Source organism: Physeter macrocephalus, chromosome 18, assembly GCF_002837175.3.
Source record: "Physeter macrocephalus isolate SW-GA chromosome 18, ASM283717v5, whole genome shotgun sequence".
NCBI lineage: Eukaryota > Metazoa > Chordata > Mammalia > Artiodactyla > Physeteridae > Physeter > Physeter macrocephalus.
Genome location: NC_041231.1, coordinates 103,810,342 through 103,828,471, shown reverse-complemented (window position 1 = coordinate 103,828,471; position 18,130 = coordinate 103,810,342). Strand labels below are relative to the sequence as shown.

The following is an 18,130-nucleotide window of genomic DNA, read 5'->3' as shown; positions in this document are numbered from 1 at the left end:
TGAGCACACTTGTGCGACCTGAAAAGTTTGTTGCGTTGTTGTGAGGTGAAAATAAGACAGTTGCTTTTCAGAAGTTTAAAATTTGACATACGACTGAAAATTTAAGGAAAAAAAACACTTGAGAATTTTTGCCAGTAGCCCCAGTGACACCTCTTTTAACACCCATCCTAGAACAGCTTAGGAGTGTCTCTGGCATATCTGTCCAAACATTTGAACAAGTTTTTTGTTGTTGTTGTTTTTAAGTCTAGCATAAATCGGGTAAGGACAGAATGAAAGATGAAAAAAGGAAGCCTAACTTAAAAAAAAAAGGAAATTGGTAGATTATGCCATATGAACAAAGTTGTAAAAGTGTTATAATTGGGAGTTCTATGTTCGCAAACAAAAAATTTTGAAGGAATAATGCCCTGGCGGTTTTTTGTATTTGGAAAACAAAAGAAGGATTTTTTAGACCCCCTTCACCACAGCCCAGGCAGCATTTACGTATTTGGAAGACAGAGGAAAAGGTGAGCATAAAGTCTGGCCTTTCACCATTCCTGCCTATCCGGCTTGGCTCCCTGGCTTTTTTTACATTGATCCTTAACCAAATGATGACAGGTTTGAAAAAAAAAATTAAACCTCGGCGAATTACTTATTAATTTGATAATTCAATAAAATACCCCAGGGGAGTGGTTAAGTGGCTGTAGATTGAAAAGTTTTAATAGAAATAAATCATTTAAGTGCAGGATTTATTCGATATATTCTCTGAACAACACTGGTTGGTTTGCTGTAGGAGATATTGAAAAACCGTAAATGGGCTCCTCCTGAGGTCTGTATAGTATGCGAGTGCAGACACTAACACCCTTGAAAGAATGGTGAAGACCAAAACAGTCAATGAATAGGTGCTGAATTGTGAGATGGTAGTTTAGACTAAAGACGTTGTAGGAATTTAAAAACTGGGTGAATGGGTAGATAGGAAAGTTTTAGGAGGGAGAAGCGCTTACCAGGGCAGACTCCTGAAATGGTGAGGAGCGTGATCTGTTTGCAGGGAAGGAAGCCTGATCTAACTTGAGCAGAGGAGGACTGGGTAGGTAATGTGGGTTCAGGCTATGTCAGACCTAGGAAGTCAAGCAGAAGAATTTGGACTCTGTGTTTGGACCTGTTTTCTACTCCCATCCCCTGACGGACCTGAGGAGGTCATGAGAATATGGACCATAGGGAGGGAAAGAAAGCATGGGTTATGAAGAACATTTTTTAAAGGAGAATCAGGCAGGACTTGGTAACTGAGTAGCCCGTGGGTGATGAGGTAGAAGGATGCCAAAGATGTCTCCTGGTTTTCAAACCCAAGTGCCTGAGAGAATAAGTGTGGCATAGGGAAGGGAGGGAAAACTGATGTTCAGTGTTGGATTTGACTTGATAATGAGGTATGAGAATAGAAAATATCAGGTAAGTAGAAATACAGTGTTTTGTGGACCCTAATAGGTCTCTGATAATATTTTGTAAATATCTTTTTATTAAGTAATTGAGAGATCCCTTCACCTTCTGGGTCCCAAACCTTTTAGGGAATCACTGGATGGTAGCCACACATACTGACTTCTTTTTGTCCAAATTAGTATTTACTACCATGCAAAGTTACCATGACTTTGTAACATGCTCAGACTAATTTTATATTTTTCCAATGACTTCACAAATGATAATTTAAAATTTAGGGTAGTGAACTTTGCTGCCTTCTTAATATGAGGAGGGAAGCGGAAAACAGCTTTTTGTATATACTAATAGGCATTAAAATTATGTTTTTCTTTTGTTTCTGTTTTTTTTTTTTTGTCTGCGTTGGGTCTTTGTTGCTGTGCGCGGTCTTAGTTGTGGCGAGCGGGGGCTACGCTTCGTTGCGGTGCGCACGCTTCTCATTGCAGTGGCGTCTCTTGTTGCAGAGCACGGGCTTAGTAGTTGTGGCACATGGGCTCAGTAGTTGTGGCTCGCGGGCTCTAGAGCGCAGGCTCAGTAGTTGTGGCGCATGGGCTTAGTTGCTCCGCGGCATGTGGGATCTTCCCGGACCAGGGCTCAAACCTGTGTCCCCTGCATTGGCAGGCAGATTCTTAACCATTGCGCCACCAGGGAAGCCCCTAAAATTATGTTTTTTTTAAAGAGGGCTTTCATCATTCAACAGTTAGGAACAAGGACTATCAGAAAGTTTGGTCATCCCCTTCAGATCCTGTACCTTTTGAAGTGGATGCTTCTCATGAAAAATTAGAAAGCATGTCAGAAGCAGATGCTATGAATTTGAGCAGTCTTTTTTGAGACTTAACTCACTCAGATTCTCCCTTCTTTATGGAAACCAGCAGTACCACTTCAGACTTGCCTCAGGTGTGCATTGCTTATAAATTCTGGGAGGTTTAGATGTCTTCATCCTTCACATTGTCTTCTGTATTAAATTTCATAAAAAATATGAGGAATAATGAAAGAATCTCCAGTGGAGGCACAGAGGAGGGGAATATAGGGTTTGGTTTTCCCAGTTCCATCAGTGTACAAAGAAAGGTAGAGTCTTACAAATAGAGTGTTAAAACCAATCCTTTCTAGCATCCTGGTGTAGTCCCATGAGTGCAGCCAGGGGACGTGGGCACAACGATCACATCATCTGGTCTAGAGCATTTTCCACTACGTCAGCTTGCAAATGATTCATAATGACATTGACTGTGCCCTGCATGTAAATGGCTTCCTTTGTATCTGTATGAACATTCCTAGTGCCCTTTCTCACAAAATAAAAGGTTGTAATATCTCAAGGTCTTCATTAATGTTCTAAATGTTCGATAATTGTTAGCTTGAGTGTAGGGAAATAGTAGCAATGTATTAGGTTGTGCCATATGAAATTGCCTTTTTATAGTTCGAAAATGGGCAAATAGTGACAATTTCATGTGATTCAGGCCATAAATTGGCATAACTTTCTGAAGGGCTGTTTAGTGGTAGGAAATCAAGAGTTTAACTGCACAATTTACTTTTAATTCTGCCTCTAGGCAAGTATACAAATGAGATATTTGCAGAATTCTCCATGATAACTAAACATTGGAAACAACCTAAATTTTCATCAGTAGGGGCCTAGTTATTGTACAGGTGTATAGCAGATATGTAAACCTAAAATTTGATAGTGTAGATACATGCTTGACATGGAAGAATGGTCACACTGCTTCTCACTGGGTAGTGGGCTTTTGAGTGTTTTTTACTTTCTCTTTTTAGACAGTGTTCAAAATTATTTTTTATAATGATAAAGAACTATTTTCATTTTGAAAAAAATTTTTGTCATAGTATTACAGGGTTAATCGGGGACCAAGATACTATATATTGAATTATAAAGAATTAATGTCTTAAATTATATGAGGAGGTCCTTCCTCATGGGTTTCACTGAGCATTTTATTCTTTATAAAAAATGCATAGACCAAAGGAACAAAAGGCATGTTTTAGTTAAATATCATAGAATATTAGTGTTAGAAGTGATCTCTAAAATTCAATGTGTAGGAGTTCCAAAAAGTTTGTATAAATATAACATCAGTACACGTCAATAATGCTATATTTTATTTTTCAAGTATGTTATTCTTGATACTTTTAAAATCTAATTAGAAGGAACGGTCTCAGCAACACGTCTAAAAAACAGATTGTTATAAAATATAATTTGGTTCTTTTGTACTTCAAATGCATTCAATAAGTAGAACAATGCTATAAAAAAGCATTTTTGAATAGAGGTTTGTAACCAGCTGACTTTAATAAGAGATAAGAATTTTTTAAGAGCCTCATTTAGGTCCCCATACTTGATACACTATTCATGATTAAACCAATGTTTTCCTCAAACGTTTAAAAAAATATTTCTCTTACTATTTAGTTTACTTATTAAACCCTTTCATTTTATGTAGAAGTAACGTAACTTTGAGAATAAGCTACATGAATTGTTAGGGATCGCTGTTTAGTGAAATCAGATTTCACCTTATACTGGAATCCTTTTTTTGTTTATCTGCAATGTTAAATGACTCGAATAAAAACTACCTTAAAGTTGTTTAGACCAGATTTAATAAACATCAAAGAATTATCAGTAAGGGATATATATGTTATCATATATTTGAATGTTTATAGTAACATGATTTGATTTACCAGAAAAACCCAAAATATTGAAATAGCAAGATACTTATTTAATTGCAATTTAATATTGTAACTCTATTAGTATGGTTTAATTAGAAGGGAGTTCAGATATACAGTGGGGAAAGATACCAGAAAGCACATTCTACCCTTGCAACAAAAAATACTAAAAGAAAAATTATATAGCAATATACGTACACCTTTAGAAGAAGCTATGAAGTTAGAAGTATTAATATTAATGCCTTTTTGTTATTAATACAGAATGAAATAAAGTATATAAAAAGGAAAAATGAGTCTAAACTCACACTTTCCGAAGAAATCTGTAGCACACTAGGCAATTTGTTAGGTGGTGAGTATCTCTTTGTCGGCAATATGCAAACAGAGAAACTAAAATTTTGTGTGTGTGTCCTGTTATAATAATAGTCAGGTACTGTGCTAAGCACTTTATGTACATTATCACGTTTAATCCACAATCCTATGAAATAGAGCTTTTTTTTTCTTTTTAAGTAGGGCTGTTTTTACCTTCATTTTACAGATGAGGAAAGTGAGGCTCAGAGAGTTACACAAGAAATATAAACCATAATCAACACATTTGACTATATTAAAATGAAAAAAAATTCTGTATGACCAAATTATAATCAGGAAAGTAAAATAACAAGCCTCAGACTAAGAGAAAATACATGCAATGTATACAATTCACAGAGGATTAGTATACAAAATAAAGAACTCCAATAAGGAAAAGACGCATATAACTCAATAGAAAATCAGGCAAATTGTATTAGTTTGGTAGAGCTGCCATAACAAAATATGCCACAAACTGGGTGCCTTCAACAGAAATTTATTTTCTCACAGTTCTAGAGGCTGGAAGATCAAGGTACCAGTGGAGTTTTCTCCTGAGGCTTCTCAGACAGTTGTCTTCTTATATCCTCATGTGGCATTTTCTCTGTGCCTCCCTGGTGTCTTTTCTGATAAGAACACCAGTCATATTGCACCAGGGCCCCACACTTATGACCTCATTTAACCTTAATTACCTCTTTGAAGGCCTTATCTCAGAATACAATCACATTCTAAGGTACTGGGGGTTAAGCCTTCAACATAAGAGTTTTGGGGAGACATAGTATCTAATAGGCAGATCATGAAAAGGAAACCTGCAAGACCATTAAATACCTGAAAGGATGTACATTAAAAACACCACATACATACAAAATACCATTTCATATGTGTCAGTCTGGCATGGGTTGGAGGGATGTAAAGCAAAGGTAGAAGTGTAAATTGGTACAACCATTTTGGAGAGTAACTTTGCGATACCTAGTAAAGTTGAAGATATATATTTCCTATAATCCAGCAATTCCACTTCTAGGTATATACCCAGAGCCTAGGCAAAAATTCTTTTTTTTTTTTGTAAATTTATTTATTTTTGGCTGCATTGGGTCTTTGTTGCTGTGCGCGGGCTTTCTCATTGCGGTGGCTTCTCTTGTTGAGGAGCATGAGCTCTAGGCAGGCGGGCTCAGTAGTTGTGGCTCACGGACTCTAGAGCACAGTCTCAGTAGTTGTGACGCATGGGCTTTGTTGCTTCACAGCATGTGGGATCTTCTGGACCAGGGCTCGAACTTGTGTCTCCTGCATTGGCAGGCGGGTTCTTTTTTTTTTTTGCGGTACGCGGGCCTCTCACTGCTGTGGCCTCTCCTGTTGCGGAGCACAGGCTCCGGATGCGCGGGCTCAGCGGCCATGGCTCACGGGCCCAGCCGCTCCGCGGAATGTGGGATCTTCCCGGACCGGGGCACGAACCCGTGTCCCCTGCATCGGCAGGCGGACTCTCAACCACTGCGCCACCAGGGAAGCCCTGGCAGGCTGATTCTTAACCACTGCGCCACCAGGGAAGCCCCCCAAGATTCTTAAATTAGTGTACAAGGAAATGTGTATAAAGATGTTTACTGCAGTGCTGTTTTTAATTGCAAAATTAGAAACAAATATCTAACAGAAAGGGAATAAAGTGTAATCCTGTGGAATGAACTAGATCTACATGTATTTACATGGCTAAGTGTGAAAAGCAAAAATTTAAGTGAAATAGACATTTATATGGATATATATAAAATATGATGTTATTTATATAAAAATTTAAAACAAAATAATACTGTATACCCACAGTTTGCCCAGGGTGCTGCAGGATATTTTGAAATTTGAAGAAAACAGTGATACTGGACATCTGTTGGACCCCACAAACTACTAGCTTAAGATAGTTCACTATTTCAGTGTAAAAACCATACTATAATCCTTTCTATACTGCCTTGTTTGAAAAGATGGGTTTTTGGAGGTTGCTGTGATAAAAAGCAAGTACTTCCTGAAAATCAGTGTGAAGTCGGAGGTGAGGGTTGGCTTCCAGCTTGATTCCAAGGTTTGAGACATTGTGCTGTGCTTAGTCGTGTACCCAACTAGCAGGCAAGTTTGGTTGTTTAAGAAGGAAATAAAATATTTTTCTCTTTCAGTTTATGTGTATTTTTAAACGGCTACTAAGTTGTTAGGGAAAATAGTTAAGTTGTTTGACCTTAACTACTTAATAAATGGAACTGTTAAGTATTTCTTTTGGTCTAGGGGTGCTGTGAAAAAATTACAGTCTTTAAGGTGTCACAAAATGAGAAAGTCTGGGAACTTGATATGTGTGATTTAGGGTACTTAAATGAGTAGTAAAATTAGAAAAATATGGATGGGAAGAATTAATACTTACCAACTTCAGTATAGTAGTTCTCTCTGGGGAGGGGAAAAGGAGGGAATTTAGGTAGAAGGGAAGGGTCATTTATTAATTTGTAACACTTTACTTCTTTCCATTTTGTCTTTATTTGCTTCTGATTTTTTAAAATGTATTAAATCTGGGTAATTTGTCATATTGAGAAACAGTATAGCATAGCATTTAGAAATAGTATGCTGGAATCCCAGATGCACTGCTTACCAGCTCTGTGACCTTAGGCAAGTGACTTAACATGTCTTATGTTTCAGTTTTCTTATCTGAAAAACAGGGGTGATAACAGTACCTAGCTCATGAGATTGTTGTGAGATTAAATGAGTTTATGTGTGTTTGCTATTATACTACGTGCTGTGTGTTTGTACTGTTTTGAAACATTTTAAAATTACAGTACAACGAAAGAATTTCGAAGATGTCTTGGAATTTGTTGCAATGGTAGTTGACAAGAATGATATATAACAAGCTTTTTTGTAGCAGTCCCTTAATGACTTTTTCCTCCAGGTAAAAAGTTCTGTTGTGTCTGCTAGCACAAATACACTCAATGAAAAAGGCTGAAATATATGTAATTCATAAAAGCCTCCAACAGTTGATTTCATAAATGTAAATGTTAAGTCATAAATTTCAGGTCAGCTAATTCTTATTTCCATCTTTCTCTTTCTAATGAGATGTCAACATTGGAAATTACTCACAGAATGTACTAACTCAGCCAGTTGACACCAGCATTTCTTCCTTCAGACAATTTGAACCCCTTTGCAAATTTCATCAGACAGAAGCATTTAATAATGAAATGGTAACATTTCAAAATCTGACAGAAGGCTTATCTTATACAGAGGAGCCAGAATTGCAACGTCATGTATATAATTATGCAGAAGACACCAATATACAGGAAGATTCATTTAAGGAAGAAAATCCAAAGAGAACTAGCACTTCCACAAATAAAGATCAACTTGTTCTTAAGTGTGTCAGACAACCTCCTAGAAGGCCACCTCTAATCCACTGCAGTGGAGAGATGCTGAAATTCATGGAAATGTCACTGGCTAATAGTACTGCCATGGAATCTGCCCTCAACCCTAGTCAACCTCAAGGCTTCTTGTGTGAGGAAAATTTACACAGTGATGTTGAACAAGCACTTTATAAGGAGAATAGCTTTGACCTGCTTGACCTGAGAGCTAATTATAAAACAGAGGAGGTAAGATTTTTAATGGTTAGTACAGCCTGTAAGGTATTAAAGGATGTGTTTTTAAAAAACAAACAAAAGACATTATGTAATCTGAGACTTTTGTAAGTAGTGCTAAATCATCTGATCAGCATGAGGGACATTGCTTCTCCAGGGAAAATGCCTTCTGAGATCTTACTCAATTTAGAAACAATTTTTTCTAATAAAATCAAGTCCATACTTGGGGATTAGTTCTACCAAATGATAATTTCTTTGAGGGTCAGGGCTCTGTCTTACTTATCCTTTTATGCACCCTAGCATCTGCATGATGCCTTGAATATACTAAGCTTTTATATTTGGTGGATCATATTGATTGGAACTCAGAGTTTACAGTAAGGAAAAGGTTAGAAGAGGAAGGAGTACAGAGGTATTAATTAAATTATTCGACAAGAAAAGTTTATGGTTTTTCTATCATGTGGGATTTCTCCTGACAAGCAAAAAATGTTTATCTTTCTACCAAAGTGAAAACATTAATTTGTCTTTGAATTGTTGATTCTGGGTATGTAGTATCCTAAGAGCACTGAAGATGCCAACAGTATAAAGTCTATGTACTCTCTGAATAAAAAAATAAAAAATTTAAGAGTTTGTGTGGGCAAATAGGTAACAATCCAAGAATAGCATAAACAATGCCTTATCATTGTGAGTTTGGTGAGAAAGCTATGGCTGTTATGTATCATTTACAAGTATAAGCAGGTTTTTTGTTCATTTATTTGGAAGGAGCATTTACAAGAGAACTTTATTTACCTGTTTTGAGTTCTGGAAAAGAACATTTTAAAAAGCTGTTTAATTAGGGTTTCTCAAGATGGTTCCTTCCTATTTCCCATTGCATTTAGCCATTCAGTCAGTCAATAAAAACTTTCAGGCATTTATCATGTCCTAGGCCCTGTGCTATGTGTGGTTATAAAATGGCTGAAAAAACCAAAACCAAAAAGATGTGGGTTTGGGCTTCCCTGGTGGCGCAGTGGTTGAGAGTCTGCCTGCCGATGCAGGGGATACGGGTTCGTGCCCCGGTCCGGGAGGATCTCACATGCCGCGGAGCGGCTGGGCCCGTGATGAGCCTGGGCCCGCTGAGCCTGCGCGTCCGGAGCCTGTTCTCCGCAATGGGAGAGGCCACAACAGTAAGAGGCCCGCGTACTGCAAAAAAAAAAAAAAAAAAAAAAAGGTGTGCGTTTTGTCCTCATGAAAAGAACACCCTAGTAGAGGAGATAGACTTAAATAATCACATAAGTAAATGTAAACTTTCAACTGTGGTAAGTGCTGTGAATAAAAGTTACATATAAATTGCATATAATGTTATATAAAATTACATATAAACTTGCAACTATGATAGGTGCTGTGACTAAAAGTAAGATGGGGGTCTTCCTATCCTGGTCGGGGAGTTTGGGTAAGGCTTCCCTGAAGTGTAGTGGTAATTGAGCTCAGCTCTGAAGGATGAGTGGGAGTAGTTAGGTAACGGTGGGAGAGCATTCCATGCAGAAGTAACAACAAGTGCAATAACCCTGTGGCTGCAGGGAGCATGGTACCTTCATTCATGGATCTGAAGGAAGCTTAATGTTGCTGGGTTGGAGGGAGAAGAGGGATGTTGTTGATGAGGAAGGAAAGGTAGCAAGGATTAGATATCAAGGTCAATATCAGGACCTTGTAGGCCTCAGTAAGGATAGTTGTCTTTATCTCAGAGCAATGAAAAAAACACTAAATATAAGGATCCAGTATCCCTAAATTCTAGAAAGTTATTTAGCCCACCCCTTCAGAGATCTTTTACTGGGTTGTTATGTCATGTTCATTTTAGTGTTTTCTTACTACAACTTACTGTCCTTCTTTAAACCCCCCCAAACTATTGTAGGCAGAAAGTCAATCATGAGGTATGTTCGTCTGACTTTCTAATGTTCACAGGAGTCATAGCATAGTGAGGTGATGGTTTAATGAGGAATAAAAAAGTGTTTATTCAAAAGAGGCCTCACAAGAGAGTGTTGTCCACATCATGGTGGATTGAGATGCTCTCTCTGTCTCAGCCCTTCAATCTACAACTAGTAAAACATCCACAACCCAACAAATGTGCATCTGCTGAACATACCAGGATGCTGGAGAATTCCATGCAGCTGTACATCAAAGGAGGTTGGACTGGAATGCATAGAGGAGGCAGAACTGGGGGAACAGTGGAGGTGGTGCCTGCAATCCTGGTCCCCCAGCCATGGCGGCTGAGCCCACGGCCTCAGAGAACCCAGTAGCAGCAGGAGAGGCGGCACACGTGACTCAAGCCTCCTGGCCACAGTAGCACTAGCCAACCATAGGTGACTAGGCAGCAGTGGCAGTGGGGCCCACAACCTCATCTCTCCAGCTGCAGAGGCACCCATAACTCTGCCCCCCCCCCCCAAATCCAGCCCACAGTGGAAGCACCCACGAACTTGACACCACCAGGCACAACAGGGTGCCGATGATCCCCACTCTCTTCCCCTCCCCCCGTGTTGGCAGAGCCTGTGACTCAGGGGATCTTGGACGTGGCAGAAGCGCCCACCACCATCCCAGTGCCCCAGCAGCAGCAAAGCACCAACCACCCTAGAGGCACAAGCAGCAATAACAAGGGCACCTGTCAGAGGCCATGGAGGGTGGAAAGTGCCAGCTCTCAAATGTAACGAGAGGTAGCACAGGTAAGAGAAACCAAAAACTTGTGCTATGTATGCCACCTGCTGGAAAACAAAAGAAAGACCTCTAATTTCTAACCTATTGAATCATTAGAATCAAGAGAGGGGGAAAAAAAAAAACTTTATCTAAAGAAGAAAGGTATTTGCTACTTCAAATGCACTGGCAGAGGAACAACTCATCAAGCACCAAGGAAGAGAAGAGCCACAGTAACACTGTATCACAAAAAGAAAATGATAATTCTCCAGAAACCAAACTTAAAGTCATGGAATATTGAGATTTAACTGATAGAGAATTCAAAATAGCTTCATAAAGAAACCCAAGGAGCTATGAGAAAATCAGGCAGTTCAATGAGCTAAGGAATCAAGTTAGTTAACAGAAGGAATATTTTACCAAAATGTTGAAACTCTAAAAAAGAACCAAACAAATTCTGGAGCTGAAGGACTCAATAAACAAGATGAAGAATGCATTAGAAAGCCTTGGAAATAGAGCAGACCCTATGGAAGAGAGGATTAGCGAGCTTGAGGATAGAAATCTAGAAATGATACAGGTAGAAAAAGAGAGTTAGTCTTTAAAAAATAAGGAAATTCTATGAGAGCTATACAACTCTTTTAGAAGGAACAACAGTAGGGTAATGGGTTATCCCAGAAGAAGAAGAGATGAAGAAGGGAGCAGAGAGTTTACCTAAAGAAATAATAGCTGAGGGACTTCCCTGATGGTTCAGTGGTTAAGACTCCGACCTTCCACTGCAGGGGGCACAGGTTTGATCCCTGCTCAGGGAACTAAGATCCCACATGCCATGCAGGGCGGTCAAAAAATAAATTAAAAAAATATATATACCCGTGGGCCTTTTCCCTTTGGGAAAAGGCACAGGGGGAGAAATGTTTTACTTCTTATCCTGGATGGTACTTACTTTATTACTATTCTTTAAAGTAAACTCCAGTGTTTTGTGCATGCTTCTGTATATAAGGTATATGTTACAATAAAACAAAAATATTTAAGTGGAAAAAAAAATAAGATGATGTCTTCAAGTGACTAGGAAGTTCAAAGAACACTTCAAGTTAATTTTCTTTACCTGGCTTAATTTTCTTGGAGATAAAATACAGATTTTTCAGTTTTCAAAATATTAATCATGACCAAATTGTGATGACAACAGAGATTTATAATTGGAGCATGACTGAGTTTTTGCTCATTTTAATTCTAAAATTAACTGCTATAAAGAGCCCTGTTGGAATAAAGATTTTTTCAGAAAAAAATAAATAAAAATAAGATTACTGAAACCAACAGCATATCAGGGATGTAAAAAGATTAAGGTTTAAAAAATAATAATAATAGCTGAGAATTTTCCAAGCCTGAGGAAGGAACTGTACATACAAATCCATGAAGCCAAGAGAACATCTAATCACCTCATTGCAAAAAGGTCTTCTCTAAGACACATTATATTAAAACTGTCAAAAGTCAGTGACAAAGAGGTACTAAATACAATGTGTTTGATACCCTGGATTGGATCTTGGAACAGAAAAAGGACATTAGTGGGAAAATTGGTAAAATCTAGAGTTTAGTTAATAGCAATGCATTTGTGTTGTTTTGTTTTAATTTGTGTTGTTTTGTTTTAAATGTGCCATGGTATATAAGATGTTAACATTAAGGGAAACTAATAAAACATTTTATTAAAAATACAAAAAAAAAGTCAATGGCAAAGAATTTTAAAGGCAACTAGGGAAAAAAGGATGGTTACCTACAAAGGAACCCCCATTAGGCTATCAGCAGATTTTTCAGCTGAAACTCTATAGGCCAGGAGAGAGTGGAATAACATTCTCAAAATACTGAAAGATTAAAAACTGTCAGCCAAAAATACTTTATCCAGTAAAGTTATTATTCACATATGAAGGAGAAATAAAGGCTTTCTCAGACAAAAGCTGAAGGAGTTCATCAACACTAGATGTGCTTTACAAGAGATGTTGAAAGGAGCTCTTATGCCAAAAACCAAGAGGCAAAATACACAAAACTTCGAGTAAGGTGATAAATAGAATCAGAAAATTGCAACTCTATGTCAGAATAGATTGTTAACACTGTAATATAGCAGAAATATCAAGGGAGAAAAAAAGCAGACAAAATAACGATATCTACTTCAATTTGATAACACACTCACAACATAAATAGGGATAATTTGAGACAACAAAAACAAGAAGGGAAGAGGAAAAGGACAGAACCTGTGTAGGCAAGTGAAGATAAGATGCTATCAGCAGAAAAAAGACTGTCTTATCTATGAGATGTTTTATACAAACCTCATGGTAACCACAAAACATAAATATAGAGCAAATACGTGAAACATAAAAAAGAGAAACATCATAGAACCACCACCCCGCCAAAAAAAAAGATAGCTGACAGAAACACAAGAAAAAAGAAACAGTGGAGATAGAGAGCAATCAGAAAACAAAAGATAAAATGGCAGTACCAAGTCCCCATCTGTCAGTAATCATCCTAAAAGTAAATGGATTTAATTCACCAATCAAAAGACACAGAGTTGTTGGATGGATTAAAAGACAAGACCCTCCCCCCCAAAAAAATATATATGAAAAAAAAAGACCTAATTATATACTCCCTCCAGGAGACTCACCTCAGCTTTAAAGATAAACATAGGCTCAAAATGAAGGGATGGAAGATGATACTCCAAGCAAATGGGAGCTAAAAGAAAGTGTTATCTATATTCATATCTGACAAAATAGACTCCAAGCCAAAAAAGATAAAAAGAGACTAAGATGGACGTATAAAAATAATAAAGGGGACAATTCATGAAGAAGATTTAACATTTATTAATAGGTATGCACCTAGCATAGGAGCACCAAAATATATAAAGCAATTATTAATGGACCTAAGGGAGAAATTGACAGCAACACAATAATAGTAGGGGACTTCAACACCCACTTACACCAATGGATAGATCATCCAGACAGAAAGTCAACAAAGAAGCATCAGCCTTGGGACTTCCCTGGTGGCGCAGTGGTTGAGAGTCTGCCTGCCGATGCAGGGAACACGGGTTTGTGCCCCGGTCCGGGAAGATCCCACATGCCGCAGAGTGGCTGGGCCCGTGAGCCATGGCCGCTGAGCTTGCGCGTCCAGAGCCTGTGCTCCGCAACGGGAGAGGCCACAACAGTGAGAGGCCCGCGTACCGCAAAAAAAAAAAAAAAAAAAAGAAATATCAGCCTTAAATGAAACATTAGACCAGATGTATTTGATAAATTTGTACAGAACATTCTATCCAAATGCAACAAAGTACACATTCTCAAGTGCACATGAAATTTTCTCAAGGATACATCCATCATATGTTGGGACAAAAAAAGTCTCAATAAATGGAAGAAGATTGAAATCGTATCGAGCACAATGGTATAAAACTAGGAATCAACTAGGAGAAGAAAGCTGGAAAAATCACAGATAATGTTCATGACTGAACAACATGCTACTGAACAACTATTGGGTCAATGAAGAAATCAATGGAGAAATAAAAAGTTACCTGAAGACAAATGAAGATAAAAATACTACATATAGGGATGCAGCTCTTAAAAGAAGTTTATAGCAATGCAGGCCTACCTCAAGACAAAAGAAAAATCTCAGGGAATTCCCTGGCGGTCCAGTGGTTAGGACTCCATGCTTTCACTGCAGAGGGCATGGGTTCGATCTCGGGTTCAATCTCTGGTTCAAGAACTAAGATCCCACAGGCTGCATGGTGCAGCCAAAAAAAGAAAGAAAAAAAAACCCTCAAACAATCTAAACTTACACATGAAGGAACAAGAAAAAGAAGAACAAACAAAGCCCAAAGTCAGTAGAAGGAAAAAAATAATAAAGATCAGAGTGGAAATAAATGAAATAGACTAAAAAGACAATAGAAAAGATCAATGAAACTAAGAGCTGGTTCTTTGAAAAGATAAACAAAATTGATAAACCTTTAGCTAGACTCACGAAGAAAAAAAGAGAGAGCACTCTGCTAAATAAAATCAGAAACAAAAGAGACTATTAACAGCAGATATCACAGAAATACAAATGATTATAAGAGAATACTAAGAACAGCTATACATCAACAACCTAGGAGACAAGGACAAATTCTTAGAATCATACAACCTTTGAAGACAAATCAAGAAGAAATAGAAGGACTTCCCTGGTGGTGGAGTGGTTGGGAGTCCGCCTGCTAATGCAGGGGACATGGGTTTGATCCCTGGTCTGGGAGGGTCCCACATGCCGTGGAGCATCTAAGCCTATGAGCCACAAGTGCTGAGCCTGCACTCTGGAGCCCGCGAGCCACAACTGCTGAGCCCGCATGCCACAACTACTGAAGCCCGCACACCTAGAGCCCACGCTTCACAACAGGAGAAGCCACTGCAGTGAGGGCCCCGTGCACTGCAGCAAAGAGTGGCCCCTGCTCGCCGCCCCTAGAGGAAGCCTGTGTGCAGCAACAAAGACCCAATGCAGCCAAAAAATAAATTAATAAAAATAAATAAATTTTTAAAAAAAGGAACTAGAAAATCTGAATAGACAAATCACTAGTAAAGAGATTGAAGCAGTAATCAAAAACCTCCAAAAAAAAAAAGTTCAGGACCAGGCAGCTTCATTGATATATTCTATTAAACATTCAAAGAAGATTTAATACCTATTCTTCTCAAACTCTTTGAAAAACTTGAAGAGGAGAGAACATTTCCTAACTCATTCTATGAGGCCAACATTACTCTGATAACAAAGTCAGACAAAGACAACACACAGAAAAAGAAATTGCAAGACAATATTTTTGATGAACATAGATGCAAAAATCCTCAACAAAATATTAGCAAACCAAATACAACAATACAGGAAAAGAATCATACACCATGATCAAGTGGGATTTATTCCAGGGATGCAAGGATGGTTCAACATCTGCAAATCAATCAACGTGATACATCACATTAGCAAAATGGAGGATAAAAACTGTATGATCATCTCAATAGATGCAGAAAAGCATTTAACAAGATTCAACCCCCATTTATGATAAAAACTCTCAATAAAATTACTATAGAATGAACATACCTCAACATAATAAAAGCTATATAAACCCACAGCTAACATCATACTCAAATTTGAAAACCTGAAAGCTATCCCCCTAAAAGCAGGAACAAGATGAGAATGCCCACTCTTGCCACTCTTATTCAACGTAGTATTGGAAATCCTATCCAGAGCAATTAGGCAAGAAAAAGAAACGAAAAGCATTCAGATTGGAAAGGAAGAAGTAAAACTCACTATTTGCAGATTACATGATTTTATAGATAGAAAATTTTAAAGACTTCACAAAAAAAACTGTCAGAAATAATAAATGAATACAGTTGCAGGGTACAAAATCAACATACAGAAATCTGTGGTGTTCCTATATATGCTAACAATGAGCTAGCAGAAAGGGAAATTAAGAAAATCTCATTTACAATTGCAACAAAAAGATTAACTATCTAGGAATAAATTTAACCAAGGAGGTGAAAGATCTGTACACTGAAAACTATGACATTGTTGAAAGAGACTGAAGAAGACACAAATGGAAAGATACTCCATGCTAATAGATTAGAAAAATTAACATTTACCTAGAACAATCTACATATTCAATGCCTATTATTCAGTCCCTATTAAATATTCAGTCCCTATTAAATCCCAAGGATATTTTTACAGAAATAGATCAAACAATTCTAAAATTTATATGGAATCACAAAAGACCCCAAAGAACCAAAGCAGTCCTAAGAAAAAAGGTAGAGGTATCACACTCCCAGATTTCAAACTATATTACAAAGCTATAGTAATCAAAACAGCATGATATTGGCAGAAAAACAGTTACATAGATCAATGGAACAGAATCCAGAGCCCAGAAATAAACCCACACATGTATGGACAATTAATTTATAACGAAGGAGCAAAGAACGTACAATAGAGAAACAATAGTCTATTCAATAAATGGTGTTGGGAAAACTGAATAGCCACATGCAAAAAAAAAAAAAAAAAAAAAAAAAAGAAAAGAAACCACTATGTCACACCATACACAAAACTCAAAATGGATTAAAGATGTGAATGTTAGAACTGAAACCATAAAACTTGTAGAACAAATCATAGGCAGTATACTCCTTGACATTGGCCTTAGCAATATCTTTCTGGATATGTGTCCTCAGGCAAGGGAATCAAAAGCAAAAACAAACAAATGGGACCTCATCAAACTAAAAAGCTTTTGCACAGTGAAGGAAACTATCCACAAAATACAAAGACAACCTGCTGAATGGGAGAAGATATTTGCAAATCACATATCCAATAAGGGGTTAATATGCAAAATATATACAGAGCTCATACAACTCAACAACAAAAAAATCCAATTAAAAAATGGGCAGAGAAACTGAATAGACATTTTTCCAAAGAAGACGTACAGGTGGCCAACAGGCACATGAAAAGATGCTCAACATTGCTAATTGTTAGAGAAATGCAAATCAAAACCACAGCAAGGTTATCACCTCACACTGGTCAGAATGGCCATCATCAAAAAGTCTACAAATAATAAATGCTGGAGAGATAAGGCCCAGCAATCCCACTACTGGGCATACACCCAGAGAAAACCATAATTCAAAAAGACGCATGCACCCCAATGGTCATTGCAGCACTGTTTACAATAGCAAGGTCATGGAAGCAACCTAAATGCCCATCGACAGACGAATGGATAAGGAAGATGTGGTACATATATACAATGGAATATTACTCAGCCATAAAAAGGAACGAAACTGGGTCATTTGTAGAGACGTGGAAGGATCTAGAGACTGTCATACAGAGTGAAGTAAGTCAGAAAGAGAAAAACAAATATTGTATATTAGCACACATATGTGGAACCTAGAAAAATGGTACAGATGAACTGGTTTGCAGGGCAGAAATTGAGACACAGATGTAGAGAGCAAACATATGGACACCAAGGGGGAAAGCGGTGGGGGTGGTGGTGGTGGGATTAATTGGGCGATTGGGATTGACATGTATACACTGATGTGCATAAAATGGATGACTAATAAGAACCTGCTATATAAAATAAATAAATAAAATTCAAAAATTCAAAAAATGCTGGAGAGGATGTGGAGAAAAGGGAACCCTCCTATACTGTTGGTGGGAATGTAAATTGGTGCAGCCACTATGGAAAACAGTATGAAGAGTCCTCAAAAATAAAGAATAAAACTACCATATGGTCCAGCTATTCCACTTCTGGGTATTTACCCAAAGAATACTAAAACACTAATTTAAAAAGATATATGCACCCCTATGTTAATCACAGCATTATTTACAATAACCAAGATATGGAAGCAGCCTAAGTGCCTGTGAATGGATGAATGGATAAAGAGAATGTTTTATATGTTTACAATAGAATACTACTGTCGTATAAACAAGATGAAATCTTGCCACGT

The 18,130-nt window shown here is 37.7% G+C and overlaps 1 protein-coding gene across 1 annotated transcript in view; it reads left to right on the top strand.

Moving 5' to 3' along the window:
- The window catches only part of CAGE1 (cancer antigen 1), a 45,100-nt gene that overhangs the window by 218 nt on the left and 26,752 nt on the right, over positions 1-18,130 (top strand). Inside the window, exon 2 of the mRNA XM_028478901.2 lies at positions 7,504-8,027. Within this exon, the coding sequence (XP_028334702.1) occupies positions 7,504-8,027 (524 nt within the window). The remainder of the gene's footprint in view (positions 1-7,503; positions 8,028-18,130) is intronic.